A 19,723-nucleotide genomic window follows, 5' to 3' on the forward strand; every position below is an offset into this window, starting at 1 on the left:
TCTTCTCTCACTTATGACTTCTTCATCACCTCTGCGTGGCATCTCAATGCCCTGAATCTGAAGTCGCCTCTACTGCAATGCTAGACGGTGGCGCCGCGAAAGAGGAGGAGGCCGCCGCCGTTCCGGCAAAGTTGGATGACGTACTGCAGCCTCCTCTCCCTTTCCCCGCTAGACTGGCCGAGCTCACACTCACAGACAGGGACAGAACAGGGACGCCGCATCGTCGTCGTCGCACGGGCGGAGCGGAGGGAGCGGCGAGAGAGACACGGAGGCCGGGGTCTGGCTGCACCGCGCTGCATCCATCATTCAATCACTCACTCCTCCCTCATTCACGACATTGTCCTGCGAGCAGCGAGCATCGAGCGTCTTGACCTTTCGCTGCTGCCTTGAGTCACCTTGCCTTCATAAGCTCTACATCTTCTACGCACGGCTCAAATCACAAACAAGAGCGCTACCGGCCGAAGCTGGATACCAGACAGGCAGCATGTCTACCCAAGAAGGCGGCGGCACGGCCGCACCGGATGGTGAGTGGAGAGAATGCAGTCAGCTCGACGACCAGGTCGCCCACGCCCGCCTCTTAGTTGATCGACGGCATGAACGGGCGTACAACGAAGTGATCCTTGGCCGCCCGTCTACACGCGGGTGCCTGGCCACCTCGATGATCATCCAGCGGCAATGGCGTCGTCCGATAGCAGGCAGTGCCTGAGCTGCAGTGGCAGTTGCTGCATGGCCCTTTGTTGCTGCTCGCTCGCTGGGTCTCTTCCATTCCACATCTCGTCACCGCCACAATGCAGCCATCGAGATCAAGAAGCGCTGACAATTTTCCCCCTTCTCAATCCCATTTGAACCCTCCTACCTCCACTCTGCCCTCACCGTCTCGCCTTCATCAACCGCCTGGTCGATTGCGGACATTGTCATCCTACAACACTGCTTCGATGCCCTCGCGCACGCGGTCCTATACCATCTCTCCTGTGACCGCCTGCGCTAATGGTGACGGCAACTTTCGTCTTCCTCTGCTACCCGCCTATCGCCCACAACAACCTCCATCACCAACAGAGGCCGTCTACTCATTTCGCCTCCTCGAGGCGCTGAGGCAAGGAGATCGCAAGACCTTAGGGCCCTGTCTGGCCAAAGCAGAAAAGGCGGTCAAGGGCGCACCTGTCAAGGAGCTCACAAGCCCGTTGCACATTGCTGTTCGCTGCGCCGAGTACTCGACGATCGTCTACTGCTTGGAGCACAAGGGTCTGGACATCAATGCCGTAGAGACGCAGCATGGCAATACGCCCTTGCATATCGCAATGTCTCTGGGCAGGTGCGATGTGGTTCAGCTACTTCTGGAGCAGCCTTCCATCGACGACACGAAGCGCAACAAGGATGGGAGGGAGCCACTTGAGATGGCAAAGACGCCAGAGGCAGCGCAGCTGATTCAAGGTAAGCGCAGACAAGCCGAACACTCACTTGGTACAGATCATTGACCACCATCACACCCTGTCCACGCCGCGCCGGTCAGTCTCTCGCGCAAAGCTCAATGCAGACTTCATGGAGACGCTGTGTGCTTGGGAGGGCAAGATGCCAACCGCGGAGGACAAGCTCTACGCTTTGCTTGAGTCACCCCGTGTAGGCGCCATTGATCTCAACGTCCAGAGCAAGACTTCGGGTACCACGCTGCTCCACGAAGCCGTCGCTCGCAAAGACACCAAGATGATCGAGGCGGCCGTCAGGAGAGGAGCAGACGTCTATGCCCGCAACCGCAAGGGGAAGAGCGCGCTCGATAGCTCCAAGGATGAGAAGATCAAGGCGCTCCTTCGTCAATTCTCAAACGCAGATGCAGCCATCGCAGCTCAGACGCTTCCTGGCCTCCCTCCCACATTCCGTGGTTACCTTGCCAAGTGGACCAACCTGGCAGGTGGCTACAAGACGAGGTGGTTTGTGCTCCAAGACGGCATTCTCTCGTACTACCACACGCAAGAAGAGGAGGGCAAGTCATCAAGAGGTTCAGTCAATTTGAGATTCGCCAAGATCCGTGCTGACAGCAACGACAAACATCGATTCGAGATTATCAGCGAGGCCACGACGAAGAGCTCGAGCAAGCTCTACCTGCGAGGCTCGCATCCCGTTGAGCGAGCCCGCTGGGTCCAAGTCCTCCAACAGACTCAGCAGCACTTCAATCTCGAGCGTAGTGCCAGCCGTACCGAATCGATTGCGCCTAACGCTGCAGCGGGCGGCATCGGCTATACTGCGACTACCAACTCTTCAATGACCAATGTCAGCAACGTGCCGTCGCGTGTAGGCACACCCGCCATCGGCCGCACAAGTACAAGCACCAACAATGCACTGCTCAACGCCGGTGGCGTCGTCGCCCCTCTTGCCGCCCCCTCAGCAGCTTCATCTACGATGTCACCTCGTGATGGTCACCCGCTACGCACACCTAGTCTCGTCAGCCGCGAGAGCTTCCGCAGCGACCGCGAAGATTCGGATGGTCAGGCGGACAATGAGCCTCTCTTCGACGCCTCAGGCAAGCCTCGCATGCCTCACGCCGACACATTCCCGCTCATTGCCAATTCGCTCAAGCTCAAGGTCGAGATGGCACACTCCCTCGCCTCGTCCATACCCGTCGATGCTCCGGCACCTTCCACAAGCAAGGTTGCGCTGCGAGATGCTCTGGGTCAGATTGAAGACTTGACAAATCAATTTGCCCTCCTCGTCGGCGAGCGCGAGGAGTACCTGCTGCGTCGCTACGAGCAAGAGATCCAGGTCAAGCGCCTGTGGGAGGAGAACATGAAGGCATTAGCTCTGCAACATGCCGAGATGGAGAAGCAGCTGCAGGACGCTGCGCAGGATAATGCGAGGAAGCGGAAGGCTCTGAGAGAGGTGCGAGAGAACTTTGGCTCGTCGGCCTCGCCCGCTGCTGGAGCCGTTGCGAGCCCGCCGATTGTCAGCCCGACGGCTCGCCGAGGCGCACCTCCTTCCTTCGACGGGACCATTGCCGACCGAAGAGAAGGTACAGCGCCGATGGCCTTGGGCGCCATTCCAATGGCACCGGCACTGGCCGAGCTCACACCAGGTCGAGAGTCAGTCGAGGAGGGTGAGGACGACTTCTTCGACGCCGTCGAGTCTGGCGACTTGCCTGGCCTCAAGGTCGAGACGCCCATCGCGCACGTCAGCGAGGAGAAGAACTGGCCCTCTTCGTTCAACAAGGACATGCTGGACGAGCACGACTTCGAAGCCAGCCTCGAGCCCTACCGCAAGCTGCGCACTAAGCTGCCATTGGGCAAGGACGACAGGCCTAGCGTGTCACTGTGGGCCATCTTGAAGAACAATATCGGCAAGGATCTCACGAAGATATCGTTCCCCGTCTCTTTCAATGAACCCACGAGCATGCTGCAGCGCATGGCTGAGGACATGGAGTTCTCCGAATGCCTCGATGCCGCAGCCACGCAGCAAGACTCGACGAAGCGCATTGCATTCGTGGCCGCCTTTGCCATGAGCAATTATTCGAGCACCATCGGGCGAGTGGCCAAGCCGTTCAACCCCATGCTTGGCGAGACGTTTGAGTACATCCGACCGGATAGACACTACCGTTACATTTCCGAGCAGGTGAGCCACCACCCGCCCGTCTCAGCATGCGTGGCCCAATCACCACTCTGGGACTACCTAGGCTGCGTGGACGCAAAGTCCAAGTTCCTCGGTCGTACATTCGAGATTAGGCCAACGGGCGTAGCTCATGTCAAGCTCAAGGTGAAGAAGGACTGGGTCCCTTCCTCCGCCTCCAACAAGCAACCGCCTTCTGCTGGACCTGCTTTCAAGGATCTGGTAGAGGAGCACTACACGTGGAACAAGGTGACCACGAGCGTTTCAGGCTTCATCGTCGGCAGCCCCACGATCGACCACGTCGGCGACCTCACCGTAGTCAACCACATCACGGGGGACAAGTGCACGCTCACTTTCAAGCCTCGCGGCTGGCGTGGTGCCAACGCGAGGGAAATTTCTGGTCAAGTCTGGAACGCTGCGGGCGACTTGGTGTGGGAGATCGCCGGCAGGTGGGACAGCCAGCTTGTAGCACGCAAAGCTGGCGCTGGGCGAGGGGTTCTGGACCCGGACCAAGCTTATCAGGGTGACTTCTCCGCTGCGCCGCTTCCCTCAAGCGCAGAGTATCTCCTCCTCTGGCGCAACAGCGAGAAGCCGCCTACCCCCTTCAACCTCACCCCCTTTGCTGTCACGCTCAACGACCTACCACCTACCCTCCCCAAGTGGCTCCCGCCGACGGACTGCCGCGTTCGCCCTGACTTGGTCAGCTTCGAGGAGGGCCGCTTCGACGAGGCGAACAACCTCAAGCAGTCCCTTGAAGACTACCAGCGTCAAACTCGCCGCAAACGTGAAGCTGGCGAGATGCCACCGCACGAGCCGCGCTGGTTCACCAAGACGGTCGACGCGGATACGGGCGAAACGCTTTGGCAGCCCAAGAGCGTGGAGATGCCACCGAGAGGCGCGACGGGCAAGGCGGAGAAGGCTGCTGCTGCTGGGCAGACTATCACTACACCCGAATACTGGGCTGTGAGAGAGAAGGTGGGTGCGAAGGGGGACCAGGAGCTTTGGGGCTGCGATCATATCTATGGGAGCTTTGAGAGTCAGAGGGTCAAGACGAGCCAGAGAGTGGGGGCGGCCAAGGCGTAGTGGTAGCGCTCATTGAGGTCATGTCGCGCCCGCGTCCCTCTGCTTTCTTTTCCCTCTCTCTGCTCTCCCACATTGCTTGACCGCGATGCTTTGCTTTCAGTAGCCTTGTGATTTGGATTTTACGAAATGATTCCCACTTGCTCTCTCAATCTCGTATTCGTTTGCGAAGCAACTGTTTCTATGTCCCCACTAGAGAATTCATAGCGAGCGAGGCAGCGCGGCGTAATGTGTGTCCAGGGGATGGGAGCGTTGGGAGCTCGCGGAGGTCGGCGGCGCGATGACGCCGGCAGCTGGCCAGCTCGTCTCCGTCGGCGGCGGGACGAGGGTTGAGCCAACCTGCAGCGCACACACACCTGGCCTTCCTTCCCCAGACTTGCATCATCTCAGCAACCTCACACACGACTGACAACCTTGAGACTGACACATCGTCTCAGCCTGAGCGTGGCATAACACACGATCAGAAACACTGGAGCCGATACTTGTCTTCCTCCAGCTGCCCGCCCGCCCGCCCGCATGTCGTTCTACGCCTCAACCTCGTCGAATGGTGGGGATGGCGGTCCTCTCGCCCCGGACTTCTCGCCGTGGGGCAACGATAGTAGCAACAACGCACCCGCAGCAGGCCTCGATGATGATCCATGGCGAGCTCCAGGCTCCTTTGACGGGGCCAACTTGACAGCGCCCACCTCAAGCAACGCTGCTGGTGGACTCGGAGGTGGAGGAGGCGGAGGAGGCGGAGGAGGCGGAGGCTTCGGCGCAGCAGATGAAGATGACATGGACGAGCGAGCTGCCTTTGGTGGCAACCCGCTTCCCCCTCCCAATTCAGCAGCTTCAGCAACGTCGGGATTGGGGGATGGAGGTGGGTTTGGCGGGCCATCGTCACGCGGCGATGCCCTCTCTGGAGGATGGGGAGCAACATCGCCTCAACAGGACGAGCGATCCTCCTACCTATTCTCACAGCCGGCTACAACGACATCAGCAGCGTCACATCGACGACCCGGCGCAGCTGCTGGCATGGGAAGCGCTTTCGGACAGGACGAAGCGGTAGCAGCTTCCATTGGTCGACCACCACGTAGCGCGCAGGACGATGATGATGACGACTCTTACCGCTACCAGCCTCCTGCCTTTGGCAACGAGGGCTCATCATCAGCAAACGGCAGACGCATGCCAGAGGACGATGCATTCGGCTCAGCAAGCGCACGCCTACCCTCTGGCGGCTCAACCTCAGGCGGCTTTGCTCCTCGCGCCTTCAACTCACACAATCCTTCCTCCCTCCTCCCACCTGGAGGCGCCCCACCTGGGTTTCACGGCGATGACGACGTTGGTCGCCCGGGGAATGGCGAGGGTCCTGATGGCAACGGACGCCAACTCGCCCCTGGCTATCCAATGCCGCAGAGCTTCGCCACTAGCAACAACGTGGGCTACTCGCCCTTTGCGCGTGTGGAAAGTTTGGGCAGTAGAAGGGAAGCGCCAGAGGATATGTATGGTGTGCCGGAGAATTTCTTGGAAGTTGAGGTGCGCAATCCGATGACGCATGGATTTGGCAGGAAGATGTACACGGACTATGAGATCGTAACGAGGGTGAGCACCAAGCGAACAGCCGGAACACGGCATCAAGCTGACCAAATGATCTCCCCCTCGTTGCCTCGCAGACCAACATCCCGGCTTTCCGATTCCGCTACTCAACGGTACGACGTCGCTATTCTGACTTTGAGTACTTCAGAGACGTCCTTGAGCGCGAGACGACGAGGGTCAACATCCCCCCTCTTCCGGGCAAGGTCTTCACTAACCGCTTCACGGATGAGGTGATCGAGAGTAGGCGTGAGGGGCTGGAGAGGTTCATCACCGGCGTGGCAAGCCATCCTCTGCTTCAGGTGAGAACGCTAGAGAGCTAGAAGCATCGGCATAGTGACGGAGGCGAAGCATGCTGACCTGCTCCCTTACCCCCCTCGCCCGTAGACCGGCTCGTCGATCTTGAGTGCCTTTTTGCAAGATCCCGACTTCTCGCGCTTCTAATGTGGGCGCACTGTGGCCACTCTATTGTCCTTGCCTAAATGTATACTGCATTGGCATATATTCATCATCACCGTCAGCTCGTCCTAGCCCCATCGTCATCGTAGCCTCGTCTAGTTGACTATGCCACGCGCCGTCTCGCGTTCTCTGGTCCGCTGTTGCTTTTGCTGTTGCTCTCCCGGGTCTCAGGGCGGCGGGGCGGGGCGAGGCAGGGCAGCGCGGGACGTCCGCCGCCGCCTTTGAGATCCGAGAAGTGTGTGTGTTGGACGCAGTCGAGCCTCGAGAGTCAGAGGGGGCGAGCTTTGCATTGCTTCCACTTGACTCGTCCTCACCGCTTGGCATCATCATTCAGAACGGCGAATGTCCCAACTCGTGTGCAGATGGGGCATCGTAGGGCTGCCACGCTCCACCGAGGCGAAGCGATTCCTCGAGGAGGTGGTGGCAGTTGGTGGTGAGGCAGCTCAATCAGCTCCTATCCAACACCTCATCGCTGCCTTGGCATCGGATGACGAGGAAGGACTACCATTACTAGAAGAATGGTGGAAGCAGGTCATTGCTGCCGTGCCCTCCTCGTCATCAGCATCCACGCAACCACACCTCCTCGGCTCAATGCAGCATCTCCTCAGCCACACGCCAGCGCAATGTCTCCTCCTCTGCCTCTCGTCACCCTCTTCCTCATCCCACGCCCTCTTCGACTACGCTCACTCTGCCTTATCCGCTGGCAAGTCGGTGCTGATCCCTCGTCCGGCGAGCTTGCAGCTCTCTAGCAGTCAAGCCAAGGCATTGACGCAACTGGCCAAAGAGAAGCGCGCCTGGTTGGGCATAATGGTCGTCAAGCGCAAGACTGGCCAGACCAAGGTGGCCGCCAAGAGGCTCACAGCCGTTCAAGAAGCGGCGGTTGCGCTCAATGGGGCTGCTACCGGTACATCTCACCTCTCTTCGTCGCCTATGTCGCCTACGAGCTCGACTGCGGGCACGGCAGGAGCAGGCAACAGCAACTCGTTGCGATGGGCTGCGGACGAGTGTGCGAGGTGTAGAGAGAGGGGAATGATTGAGAGTAACATGATTGGGTGGGAGGACAATATCGCATTGCTAGAGTGTCTGGACGAGATCAGAGCGGCCGAGGGCAGCCTTGCTGCAAGAGCGACTGAGAGACCCTCAGACGAGTCCTCACGGCGAGAGCCAGAGCCAATGGGGGAGCTGCCAGCACTATCGCCGACCACGTCAGCGAAACCCGCAGGACCATCCGAGGCGGCCGCGTCGGACGTCGTACCAGGCAGGGCGATAGAGTCCACGAGCGATCCTCAAGAGGGGACTCAGTCCTCGACGGTTCCACCAACGTCAGCTGCTCGCCAGCCCTCAACGCCCAGAAACCGTATACTCGACATCGGCCCACGCCACTTTCGCAGAACTCCTGCTCCCGACCAGCGGCGGGTCGACGAGATCAAGGCGCAAGAAGGTCTTGCGGGGGAGAGCGGCGAAAGCGATGCGGATCGGTCGGCTGATAACAGCACGAGTTTCACATCGTCGCAGGATGACAGCTGTGATTCGATTTTGGTTGGTCAAGGAGATGGAGAGCTGAAGCAGATACAGCGGGACATTGTTGATCTGAGGCATATGCTGAGGCAAAAGGATGCACAGATTGCTGCATTGATGGAAGGCAGAGCAGGGCAAGCACCAGACGGCGGAGGGACCACCGATGGTCAGGGCGAAATCATCGTGCCTCTAAGCAAGGCGAAGCTCAGCAAGGGAGCCGGTATACGTCTCTCGATGCCTGCTCAAGGCTATGCAGGCTCGACTCCCTCAGCCGTAGAAGCATCCCGCCTACCACGACGGAGAGGCAGCAGCGTTGGTAGTCTTCACACCAGCAGCGAGTCAACCACTCCCACACGCGCAACCTTCCCTTCGATGGGCACACACGAGTCCATCAACCCGCCGCCGAGCGAAGTCAACAGCAGCACCGTCGGTGGTAGTCGAGGAGGTCCATCTCCTGGAGGCGGCCGATCACGGCGCGACGCTGGAACCACTCCTCCCTCTTCGTCCATCCCGCTGCCCCTGCGCGCGTCGAGCGCGGCGAATGCTCAGGAGCAGCAGCAGCCTCAGCATCGCGGCTCGCCTGCTGCCACACGCATCAGCCTCAATGGACAGAGCAGCTTGAAAGAGGTCAAGGAGGCCGAGACGGACGTCGACGACGGCGGGACCAGCGATCGAGCTCCATCTCAGACGGGCTTCCTCGCTCCGACGCGCGCGAGCGAAAACCGTCGACGAGCCACAAACGACCGGGTACAGGGCATCCCGCGGTACGTCCGTCGCCCCTCCCTCACCGCCTCGCAAGCGCAAAGTGAAAGGGAGGCCGCCACCTCGCCTTCCTCTCCCGACCCACCCCGAGACCCGAGTCCCGACCTGGTAGTGCAACGCCTTACAAATGATGTCGAGCACTATCGCTCCTCTCTGGAGACCACGCGCCAACAGCTTTCCTTGGCCCAGAGGAATCTCTCCTCCTTGCAACGGATGTACGACTCCACCAAAGAGGGGCTTGCCTCAGCACGCGTCGAGTCCGAGCGCCGCGAGACGGCCCTGATGCGAAAGGACAAGAGCCTTGCGGAGGCACTCGAGCGTGCTCGACGAGCAGAGAGCGAGGTGAAAGAGCTCGGCCGCTCCTCCCGAGAGTGGGGGACGCGTGTCCGCGTAGTAGAAGCAGAGCTGGGCGACGTGCGTCGCCAGACGGCCAAAGCAGAGGGAAGCTATGAGGCCCTGCGTTCCGCCTGGGCCAATACGCGATCCAAGTGGGAAGGCGAGGTCCAAGGCCTGCGCGAAGAGCTCAGGAAGACGGTCGCGGAGCATCGCGCTGCTGCTCATGCTGCTCAGAAGAGGCTGGAGGAGGTAGAGGAGCAGTGGAAGGGACGCGAGGGGCAGCGCAAGGGCCTCGAAGCCGTGTTGGAGGCCCTAAGCGGGGAGAGGGAGAAGGCTAGATTGCAGGTCGTGGCCGAGGTGGGACGATTGGTGCAACGCGTTGCGCTGGGTGAGGAAGTGAGGCGCGGGCACGAGGGGGACGTCAAGGGGGTTGTGGAGGAGTTAGAGAGGCTGAAGAGGTTGATGCGCGCCGGGAGTGGAGATGACTAGAGTAGATTAGATAGAGGGCTTCTCTGACTGGTGACGATGCTACGAGATTGCTCCGAGACGATAGTGTATATAGGTGCATGGACACACTTTCTCCCAGTGGATACCATCATGCTTGCCTATGCCTACTACGCCTTCTGCTGCCCGTTGGGCTCCTCATCTCGTCGTCTCTTTGCCTGCTCGTCCCAATGCGCTCGTCCCCAAGTAGCCGCCACTAGCAACGGGAAGACAATTGTCGCATCAGCGTACACCTTGACACTCTCCCCTCCCCTCTCTTTACTCTTGATCTTCCCCCAACTGATGGCCTCATCCGGCCTGGCTCCACTGTCACTCCCGTCGAACTCCTGCCCTGTATTCACATAGACTGCATAGTCGGCGCCGTTGCGGAACAGCATGGCGTTGGCAATCTGATGCTTGCAGACCCCACCGCCCAAGACGATCATACCAGCCTTTGGAGCTTTGAGTGACAAGTCATTTAAGCGGCGGATGTCCTTCACGAGGTCGATTGTGAGATTGGGTGATTTATAGCTGTGGAAGTACAGCATGTCGCCCAGCGAGCCGTCTGTCAAGGCTGGACAGAAGACGGGGATCTCATTCTGCGAGGGCGAGCCAGCGAAGGCACAAAGGATCAGCCGATGTCACAGCACGCGTACCGCTGCGGCTCAGGCTCACCTTTGCCGCCCAATAGAGGACACTGCTTTCGTCGCTGATCTCCCTCCCCAACCTCTCGATGACCCTGCTAGGCGTCCAGACATTCTCCACACTCTCACCCTGTTCCTCCCTCATCTTCTCTAGGATCGGCATGACCCAATCCTCAAACTTGCAATAATTATCGTTAGGCACGACGAGGTTGCCGATCCTGTTCATGCCGCGCTTACGCAGTTCGCCGCCATCGAGGTGGAAGTCGGCAAGGTAGGTGTGGCCGAGGCATTTGATCAGATCCTCTTCTATTGCACCGGCTGTTGTGACTAGGCAGGATACGTATTTGTGCTTGACGAGGAAGAGGAGGACTTCGCGTAGACCTGAGGAGATGAGATTCGATGTGAAGCCAAGGAAGATGGAGCATCGCTGCGGCGTCGGCTCTGTTGACCCATCATCTCGATCATCGTCCTTGGGCTCTTCTCCTCTCCACCTCCTCATCTTCTCTATAATCTCAACAGCCTTAGCCACGCCGCTCGCCTGGAATCCGACATTGGCAAAGCTAGCCAGAAGGGAATTGATGTCCTGCGGCTCCTCGAAGTTTGGACCTTGGATTCTCTCGAAGTGCGAAGGGACGGGGGCGGATTGGACGAAGAGTGAAGCTGAGGCTTCTGATGGGCCGGGTATTGATGACGAAGATGGATCTGCCATGATTGAGAGGAGGAGCTGTTGTGACAGCGAGAGGATGGCGAGAAGATTTTGGATCTTGAAGGAGGCGGACTGGCGGACTGGAGTCGATTCCATGGGCGGACTGCAAGATTGGACGGACGGAACAGAGGCGAGGTCCGAGACAAGGAAGCGCGCTTCTCACTTTCTCACCATCGACCATCGTCAGAATGGCGACAGCCAGCGACGCCTACATCTCAGCAGGAGTCAATCGCTCATCACACAATGCAGATTGGACCCTCTACAAGCCCAAAGAGGACCGTCATGAGCCCATCTCGGTGCTCGCCTATGGATCCAGCAGCAGCATTGCAGTCGCATACAACCTAGGCGACCCCGACTCGAATCATCGTGGCCTGTCCCACTTGGTCGACACGCATTTCACGACGCCGATTACGACGCTCAAATTCATCCCTCTGGCAGCGGAAGCGGGTTCGCTCGCTTTTGTCGCCGGGGCGGGCAATGGACAGGCGGCTATCTGGGTTGGCAGCGAAGCGTCTCATGACAACGACGATGCTGCTTCAACGTCGAAGACCTCTTCGCTCTGGAGGCCCCTGAGCTGGCGCATGGCATTCGATCTGACGCAAAAGCCGGCGAAAAGCTCCAAAGCAACGCTTGTTCCGGTCAAGTCATCTCGTACGGCTGGCTCCTCGGCAGGGACTGTTCAAGCCATTGGCGTCGAACGCGGCGGGCAAGGCATCGACGATACGGCTGCTGCAACGATCATAGGCATTGGATCTTCAGACGGTACCATCTCGATCTACAGCGTTTCTCTCGCTTCTCTGAGCGCACGGCCGCCCGCAGCAGATGTAGCAACAACGCAGCCGCAACTCATTCAAACCTTCACCCCCTCAAAATCCGAGCTAGGTAACGCTCTCCCACTCGACGTCTCCCTCGTCTCACTTCCAGGCAGCAGCGCCATCCTGATGGCGACCGCAGCCACGGATCGCAAAATTGTATTCTGGCTAGCAGAACAGCGCGGCCAGCCGTTCAGCAAGGTACTGACCCTGCCTGGGCACGATGACTGGGTACGATCGCTTGACTTTTCTGCTGCCTTTTCACCCTCCAAAGTGGACGACGGTTCCCACGCTCTCTGCCTCGCAAGTGCCAGTCAGGATAGCTCAGTCCGTCTCTGGCGAATCAGGCGGCAAGACTCATCGCCATCGACCGAGCCAGCACCAACAGCACAACCAGCTTCTTCCACCCCGTCAAACGACGCCTTCGAGGCCCTCGCACGTCAGGTGGAAGATGAAGCCGCGAGCGACTCTGCCGCCTTATCAAGCAAGGTACACACCTTCAGCACCTCCTCCGGTTCAGCCTCGTGGGCAATCACATTCGACGCTCTCCTCACCGGACACGAGGGCTGGGTGACCGGGGTACGATGGATGCCCACGTCACCGACCACTCCGGCTCAGGATCAGCCCGCCGCCCTGGTGAGCTCAAGCGTCGACAATAGCGTGATCCTTTGGACCCCTTCCGGCACCAGCCCCGTGGGCGGCTCAGCCTTGCCCGGCCTATCTTCAGCAGAAGCAACCTCCTCCCTCTGGCTGCCATCACACCGCTTTGGCGAACTAGGTGTAGCAGGGGCAGGAGCGATGGGAATGTTTGGTGCCCTTTTCGATCCGAAGTGGCACCTCAGCCGAGACCATGTCACCGTGGCATCGCATGCTTGGGGTGGACCGGTACACTTGTGGAGCCATGTCGAAGGCGGCGAGGCAGGTGGTGCAAGATGGGAGAGTCGCCCAGCGATCACGGCGCATGCACTAGCGGTGAAGAGTGCACGCTGGGCACCGAAGGGGGACTGGTTCCTGACGGCCAGCCTCGATCGCACAGCACGTCTTTTCGGGAAGGTCCGCTCCAGCAACCCTGCCACTGGGTCTTCTTGGCACGAGCTCGCACGCCCACAAACACACGGCTACGATTTGCAGTGCGCTGCTTGGCTTCAGGACGGGTTGTCATTCATAAGCGCTGCCGAGGAGAAGGTGGCTCGATTGTTCGCGGCACCGCAGTCTTTTGTGGATAGTGCGAGGCGACTCGGAGCGACATCACAGGCAACTACAGCTACGCCAACGCACAACTTATTGGCCCTTTCGCTGCCCCGCGAGCTCGATGCGCAACAAGGGAGCACGACGCACCTTGAGCACTTGGGCAGGCCGATTCGTGAAGCCGCGGAAATGACTTGCCTTGGACCGAGGCCGCACAGGCTGGTAATCGTGCTGTGCTCTGCACAATTCGACACGCTCTGCGCTACAGAAGGGGAGGAGTTGGGGCTGGAAACCGTCAGCTTCTCGCAGATTGAGACAATACTGCGCTGGACGTATGCTCAAGCGTGGGGCGTGGCTGTACAGCGTGACGCTCTCCTGCTGGACGTGGATGCCCTCCTCGTCGGTCAGGCACAGGCGCCGCGCGTTGTGCGCAAGTGGGGATCGGAGGAGGCGAGTGCGACAGAGAGGCTGCGGTGTGGACGATTCTGGGCGGTGAAGGACTCGACTGCAGTCCTGCCTTTCTTGCTTGCTCAGAGGCCCGGATCGACGAGCAGCTTGGCGCCAGAATTTTTGCGGTTAGGTCAGGCTGCCGCTCAACCGGATGCTTCCACCAGCGCTGCAGAGGGTAGTGAAGCCGATGTCGAAAGTCGCCCGCCTTTCCCTCACCATCCTGGCCTCGCCCTAGGCGGGACCTTTGACCACCTGCACTGTGGTCACAAGATCCTTCTCTCTCTCTCGGCCCTCATTGCCACCGAACTACTCATTGTAGGCATCACAGGCGACTCGATGCTAGCCAAGAAGACGCACCCCGAGCTTGTCGAATCCATCCAAGAAAGGCGAGCTGCCGTTCGTCAATTCTTGCAGACCTTCACGAGCACCATGCCAAGGAAGAGGAGAATGAGGTATAACCTCGCCGCGTTGAAGGACGTTGCCGGTCCCGCGGGGACGGAGGTTGAGCTGCAAGCCATGCTCCTCACAGAGGAGACGGTAAGCGGTGGCGACTACATAGACAATGCGCGCAAGGAGCGCGGCCTCAGTGCTCCGTTGCAGCGGTACGTCATGGGTGTATTAGGCGCGAGTGGAGAGACGGATGTGAAAGGGCAAAGTGCGGCCGAGTTGGCTGCGGCTAAGGTGGGGAGTACGGCCATTCGCAAGTGGCTGAGTGAGCAGGGTGCAAGGGTCAGGGCAGAGGCAAGACGGAGGATGCGAGCTATAGTCTCCGAGTCGCAGAAAGAAGACATAGAGGCTTCTGCGAAGGCAAGCGGTCAGCAGGCGCCAGGATCAGCTCGACCACTCGCTGCGACGGTTCCTGCTCTCGGACTGTCGAATCGCGCCGTCTACGAAGGGCAAAGCGGAGAGGACACGCAAGTAGACGATCTTGGCCGAACGGTCACTGCCGAAACCAACGGCAGTATCCATTCCCTGAGCGACGGCACCAGCTCAACATATCCGCGTCCTCCCGTGGAGGAAGAGCTCCTCTCCACGACCCTCTGGCCGGAGCTCGACAAACTCTATGGACACGGGTACGAGCTCCTCTGCGTCGACTCATCCCCCACTTCCCCCCTCGTCGCTACCTCGTGCCGCGCCACTTCCAGACAACACTGCGCCATCCGGGTGTACGACGCTTCGCAGCACTGGAAGCAGGTGGCCATTCTCCCAGGTCACTCTTTGAGTGTCACTAGGATACGGTTCAGCCCAGACGGCAGGTGGATATTGAGCGTGTCTAGGGATAGAAGCTGGAGATTGTGGAGTGTTGAGCGTGCCGAGAAGGAGGCAGATGGAAGTGATGCTGGCGAATGGCGCTTCGCTGCGTTTGCCGGCGGGGACGGAGACGATGATGACGAAGAGACGTCGAAGCAGATACAGCTTCCCCACACCCGCATTGTGTGGGACGCCGCATGGGCCGACGATGGGAAGACCTTCGCCACCGCCTCGCGCGATCGATCCGTCAAGATTTGGAGATTGGCACCCAGCGCAGTGCTTGCGCAGCGTCAGCAGAAGGGCGCGGATGCCACCGAAGAGGAGGGGCCTGTCGCTCTCGTCGCTACCGTCTCGCGTCTCGCCGCTGGTGCGACCGCTGTTGCCTTTGACCTTTGGAATCGCTTAGCCGTCGGACTCGACAATGGTACGGTGGCGGTGTACCAAATTGCGAGGACAGGAGATCCGGAGGAGATGCGCTTGCTCCTGACCTTGCCCGGCCACCACTCTGGCGCTATTAACGAAGTGGCTTGGCGGCCGCACACGGCGGGCGAGGAGGAAGCCAAAGATGCTACCGGACTTTTGCTGTCGGCCGGGGAAGATGGCGCTGTACGCCTGACGAAGGTGGAGAGCAACATCGTCTAGTGTGCCTCTGATGGAAATGCAATACCTCGATTTCACCTTATAATCCCCAGACCCTTACCGTCCCCTCCTGTCCCTGCCCTCTTTCGTCGCCCGCATAAGCCAACAAATGCCTTGTAGGAGACCAGCTCAGCGCATTGACTGTGCCTACCGCAGGCAGCTTATGCAGCCTGCGTCCATCAACAGTCGACCCAATCCACACCACTGCATCCTCCCCGCCTGCGGCGATGAACTCGCCGTCGTGGCTGAAGGAAATGGAGCGAGGCGGTGTCTGCAGGTCCCCTCCAGCCATCCAGTGCGACTGAAGCTCAGGCAGCGTCCAGCAGGCGATTGTGGCATCGGCGCTCCCTGTTGCTAGGTATCGTCCGAGCGGGTCGAAGCGACCACAGAAGACGGTGGCCGTGTGCGCCACGAGGGTGTGGACCGGTGGCCAGTCGATTGTTGGCATGGGCTTAGGCGCGGTAGAGTCACTGCCATTGGTCATGTCAGCATCCTCTCCCACTGTCTGCTTTACCTCGTCCACCAGCTTCTCCGGATCATTATGCGCTCTAGCGTCATACATCCTCACATACCCCTTGCCCGTTGTAGCGATAAAGATGCTGCCACCGTTGGACCAGCCTATCTCATTGATCTCCTCATTGCTGCTCGATGACCCGGCCTTGATCGTTCCTAGAATCTTGCCGGGTCCATTGCGCACGTCGATGAGGGAGAGAACGTCTTCCCTGTTGCCGACGGCGAGCAGATGCCCCTTGGGATGGAAGGAAAGATTGATATTGCTGCCAGGGGTCGAGGTAGTGAAGATGGGCTGCAGGGTACGGGTATCCCATAGTCTGGCGAGTTGGAGTGGAGGATGTCAGGCTGAGTCCCTCACGAGGTTCATACATTCGCCTCCTCGCTTGCTCACCTGACGGTCCTATCCAGGGCAGCAGTCGCGACCCTCTCCGGATTCGTTGGATCCCACACAAGGGCCTCGACCGTATCCGTATGCCCTCTCAGCTCTTGGCTGCTTCGATCTAGCGAAGCCCTCTCAGGCTGCCAGATCCTCACTGCCTTGTCACTTCCGCCCGAGGCAAGCTTACGCCCATCACACGACCAGGCTAGACATCGTACGGCACGATGATGCCCGCCTTTGAGCTCTTTGGGCGCTTTCCAGGTTGAGAAGCGTGGGTCTCGCAAGTCGCGACGGGCAAAGATGTCTTCGTTGTCTTGCATCGGATTGCTGTTGGAAGAGGAGCCCGAGGTGGCGAGACTCACGGGAAGGAAGGGGATCTGGAAGAGACAGGAGGAGCGTTGGGGATTGAATGAATGCAGCTTGTTGGCCAGAGCGCGAAGAAGCATTGGACCATCGCAAGACACGGAAGCAGCACCACGTGGAAACGGAAAGGCGGCGTCGGTGCGAGCTTTTAGGAACATCAAGGCCCAGTCGACGACGTTGAGGGCAGCAACTTAGCACCCTTGCAATCTCTCATCACCATCGCCGGCCTTTACTTCGTTGCGCTCATCCTGCACAATGGCATGACGCCTTCTCCTCTCAATCCAGAGCTATAGCATGGCCGCCCGACTTGCCCTTCCTTGGCAGCGAGCTAGTCGTAGCACGACGTCAGGCCTTTTGCCGCCTCCATTATCAAGAGGCTACTTTCACCCACATCCACCGGGAGAGCGCAAATCTCCAAAGAAGCCGCGCAGATCAAAGGATGGGGTGAAGCGCAATGGGAGGGGTAAAGACAGCTATGGCGCAAAGCCTGCTGCCGACCTTCCCCGCCTCAACATGTCCCACCTGCAGCATCTTTCTCCCCTCCCTTCACCTGCGCTCGCTACCACGACAGCTTCCGAGCGCGCTGCCCGCCTTTCTCGGCTCTTCACGCTGCTCGATGCAGGGCACTCAGCACCCTTCGCCGAACTGGAAGCCGCTTTCAGGGACGTTGTAGTACATCTACCCGGAGGTGCCTCTCTCCTCTCGGTGGAGGAGACGCGCTCACTCCTCGCAAGGCTGGACGGCCGACACGACCTGGGAACGGGCAAAGCCTTGGAAATGGCTCGCATGCTCACGACCTGCGCACGTACGGCGAGGCAGAGATTGGAGGAATACGGCGGGTCACCGCGCGAGGTCCAGGAGTGGCGACGCTTGTTGGGCGCACAGACGACGGCGAGGACTTTGGTGATGCTCATTACGCGTGGGTCGTGGATGGTCGGCAAGTCGGACGTGGTGGAGGCCATGGAAGCTTTGCGAATGCTGGATGAAGAGAGACCGATCAGCAGATCGCAGTCAAGGGGCAGCCGGCTGAACCTTTTGTTGGACGTCGTGGCGCGGGCGGCGTACGATCAGAAGGGGGAGGCAGGTGAGCTCGCAGCGGAAGACCATGTTCCAGGACACACAGAGGAGCTCCTTGACCCGGAAAGCCATCCGCTCAAGCCTTGGACTTGGCCTGTTCTCACCGATCCAAACAGGCCCTTAGACGTAGCTACGGCTGCGGCGGTGTTCGAACGCATTTGGACGACCATGGAGACTGAGGGCATGGGGTTCAAAGCCTTTTCGTATGCCTCGAGGCTCAAGATGGAGGGCAAGAAGGCGCGAAGCGAACTGCTGGCCAGCCTTGCAAAGTGGGCTACCGGCCGCCCAGGAGCGCAGTCGTCTGCCACCGCAGATGCTAAGATCTTCGGCTTCGACCGGGTCCGCCAAAGCCTTGTAGAAGCCCACGACTTCGGCCTGCTCTCTGCAGCACACATACACGAAGCTCTTGGACAGTATTCGAAGCTGTCCTTTGCACTGCGAGAAGCCATGACAGAGCTACGCGTTGATGAACACAGGCACCAGCCGATCCTGCGATCCCTACTCGCCGCTCAGTCTCAACGCGAGGCAGAGCGTGCCTTCATCTCAAGATCCAGTGTCACTGCTGCATCACCGTCGTCCACGCTGCTGCTACCGTCAGTTGATGAGCAGATACGCCAAGTCTACGAAGCGCTACGCTGGAACACTGTGCGAAGCGAGATGGCTCTGTTGCGCGCGTCGAAGGAGAGAGCGGAGGGTGAAGCAGCAAGGCAGAGGAAGCCTACTGTTTTCGAACAGCTATTCGGCCTCACACCATCACTCGGCAGGCCTGCTACGTCAATCGCTGCAGCGACTGACCACGAGGCAGAGCCGTACCCACAGCCGGCAGGGGCGACAGCGGAGGAGGTAGTTCCGCTCCTGGGCATCCCCTTACCCTCCCATATTCACGCGACGTCAATGACGCAAGAGGTGCTCATACGCCACTACGCCCTCGTCAGCGGAGACTTCAACGCAGTGCAAGAGGTGGTGGAGGACTATCGCTCTTCCCTCGACCCTGGCGTTGCGCCGCCGAAAATCACGAGCCTCTTCCTCCGCCAACACGGTCAGAACGAAGAGGAGGGAAGGGAGAGCGAACACCATCCGTTGCGCGTTGGGACCCTCTGCTCCGTCATTCAAGGCTTTTCATTCCGTGGCGTACCTTTTGTCCTGTCCTACGAGGAGGATGAAAGTGGGCGAAGACGAGAGGTTTGGCATCCTCGCGAGGACTTACTGACGGATGGAGAACATCCCAGCCTAGCTTGGAACATCAATCACCTTAATACCTACGTGGAAGAGCTTCTCATGCTCAAGCCTCGTACTGCGGCTATGCGGATCAAGGAGGCAGAGCGGGAGAAAGAGAGACAGAGATTGGCCAACATCACGGTCAAGGCCACAATCTCCAAGCTTAGAGAGAACGGGCCGAGCACTGCTGGGGATGAGAGTCAATCTCGTCGCGATGACGCCTCTTCTCCGGCTACGTGGGAGACGCAGCTTGATTTGTCCCCTTCACCTCGGCAGGTCTTCTTCATCCTGACGGCGCTGCGACGTTGCATGGGGGACGAGCACGACGGGCGAGTTCTCGATGTGTGGGAGAGATTGGAGGCCAAGTTCGGATACCGCAGCAGGCTTCATGGCGCGGCAGAGACCTCTTCGTCAAAGACGACGGAGCAGCATAGTCGTCCCAATGCTTTCGGGTGGCGCGGCTGGCGTGTTGACAATCGTGTGCGGAGACTGGTCGACTTTCTGAAGGAGAGGGAGGAGGAGAGAGGAAAAGAGGTGCAGAGAAGGTTGAAGGAGGAGAGTGATGACCAGGAGTATCCTCAATTGTAATATAGCACTCAATCATGAGATTCATTGCACGCTTCGACTTTGAATGCTTGTCGATGAGTTGCGCTCAGTTAGACTGAAAGCTGTGACGGCGGTG

General features: G+C 59.4%; 7 protein-coding genes across 7 annotated transcripts; 5 read left to right on the forward strand and 2 right to left on the reverse strand.

Annotated features, from left to right (window-relative positions):
• The first annotated feature begins 307 nt into the window (after window positions 1-307).
• On the forward strand, window positions 308-4,892 carry BDZ90DRAFT_231497 (hypothetical protein). The gene is made up of 3 exons (XM_025505888.1): window positions 308-524; window positions 1,057-1,431; window positions 1,511-4,892. Exons 1-3 carry the CDS (start codon window positions 485-487, stop codon window positions 4,672-4,674), a joined length of 3,579 nt encoding a protein of 1,192 aa, XP_025363117.1. The 5' UTR covers window positions 308-484; the 3' UTR covers window positions 4,675-4,892.
• A 1,258-nt stretch (window positions 4,893-6,150) lies between these two features.
• BDZ90DRAFT_245845 (sorting nexin-3) lies at window positions 6,151-6,687 on the forward strand (the record flags this gene model as incomplete). The annotated part of the gene is made up of 3 exons (XM_025507527.1): window positions 6,151-6,252; window positions 6,324-6,545; window positions 6,631-6,687. 3 exons carry the CDS (start codon window positions 6,151-6,153, stop codon window positions 6,685-6,687), a joined length of 381 nt encoding a protein of 126 aa, XP_025363118.1.
• Window positions 6,688-6,994: 307 nt separating this feature from the next.
• Window positions 6,995-10,114, forward strand: BDZ90DRAFT_231499 (hypothetical protein). The gene has a single exon (XM_025505889.1). The coding sequence runs from the start codon at window positions 7,294-7,296 to the stop codon at window positions 9,805-9,807; it is 2,514 nt and encodes an 837-aa protein (XP_025363119.1). The 5' UTR covers window positions 6,995-7,293; the 3' UTR covers window positions 9,808-10,114.
• On the reverse strand, window positions 9,795-11,205 carry BDZ90DRAFT_231500 (putative deoxyhypusine synthase). Its single transcript, XM_025505890.1, has 2 exons — window positions 10,477-11,205; window positions 9,795-10,400 (listed from the first exon to the last, which is right to left on the reverse strand). The coding sequence occupies exons 1-2, from the start codon at window positions 11,152-11,154 to the stop codon at window positions 9,933-9,935; spliced, it is 1,146 nt and encodes a 381-aa protein (XP_025363120.1). The 5' UTR covers window positions 11,155-11,205; the 3' UTR covers window positions 9,795-9,932.
• Window positions 11,206-11,327: 122 nt separating this feature from the next.
• On the forward strand, window positions 11,328-15,567 carry BDZ90DRAFT_231501 (WD40 repeat-like protein). Its single transcript, XM_025505891.1, has one exon. It carries the CDS (start codon window positions 11,340-11,342, stop codon window positions 15,492-15,494), a length of 4,155 nt encoding a protein of 1,384 aa, XP_025363121.1. The 5' UTR covers window positions 11,328-11,339; the 3' UTR covers window positions 15,495-15,567.
• BDZ90DRAFT_259546 (WD40 repeat-like protein) lies at window positions 15,532-16,829 on the reverse strand (the record flags this gene model as incomplete). Its single annotated transcript, XM_025508171.1, has 2 exons — window positions 15,532-16,321; window positions 16,396-16,829. 2 exons carry the CDS (start codon window positions 16,827-16,829, stop codon window positions 15,532-15,534), a joined length of 1,224 nt encoding a protein of 407 aa, XP_025363122.1.
• Window positions 16,830-16,941: 112 nt separating this feature from the next.
• On the forward strand, window positions 16,942-19,664 carry BDZ90DRAFT_231503 (hypothetical protein). Its single transcript, XM_025505892.1, has one exon. It carries the CDS (start codon window positions 17,041-17,043, stop codon window positions 19,627-19,629), a length of 2,589 nt encoding a protein of 862 aa, XP_025363123.1. The 5' UTR covers window positions 16,942-17,040; the 3' UTR covers window positions 19,630-19,664.
• The last annotated feature ends 59 nt before the right edge of the window (window positions 19,665-19,723 follow it).

The sequence above is a fragment of the Jaminaea rosea genome (assembly GCF_003144245.1).
Source record: "Jaminaea rosea strain MCA 5214 unplaced genomic scaffold BDZ90scaffold_4, whole genome shotgun sequence".
Lineage (NCBI taxonomy): Eukaryota > Fungi > Basidiomycota > Exobasidiomycetes > Microstromatales > Jaminaea > Jaminaea rosea.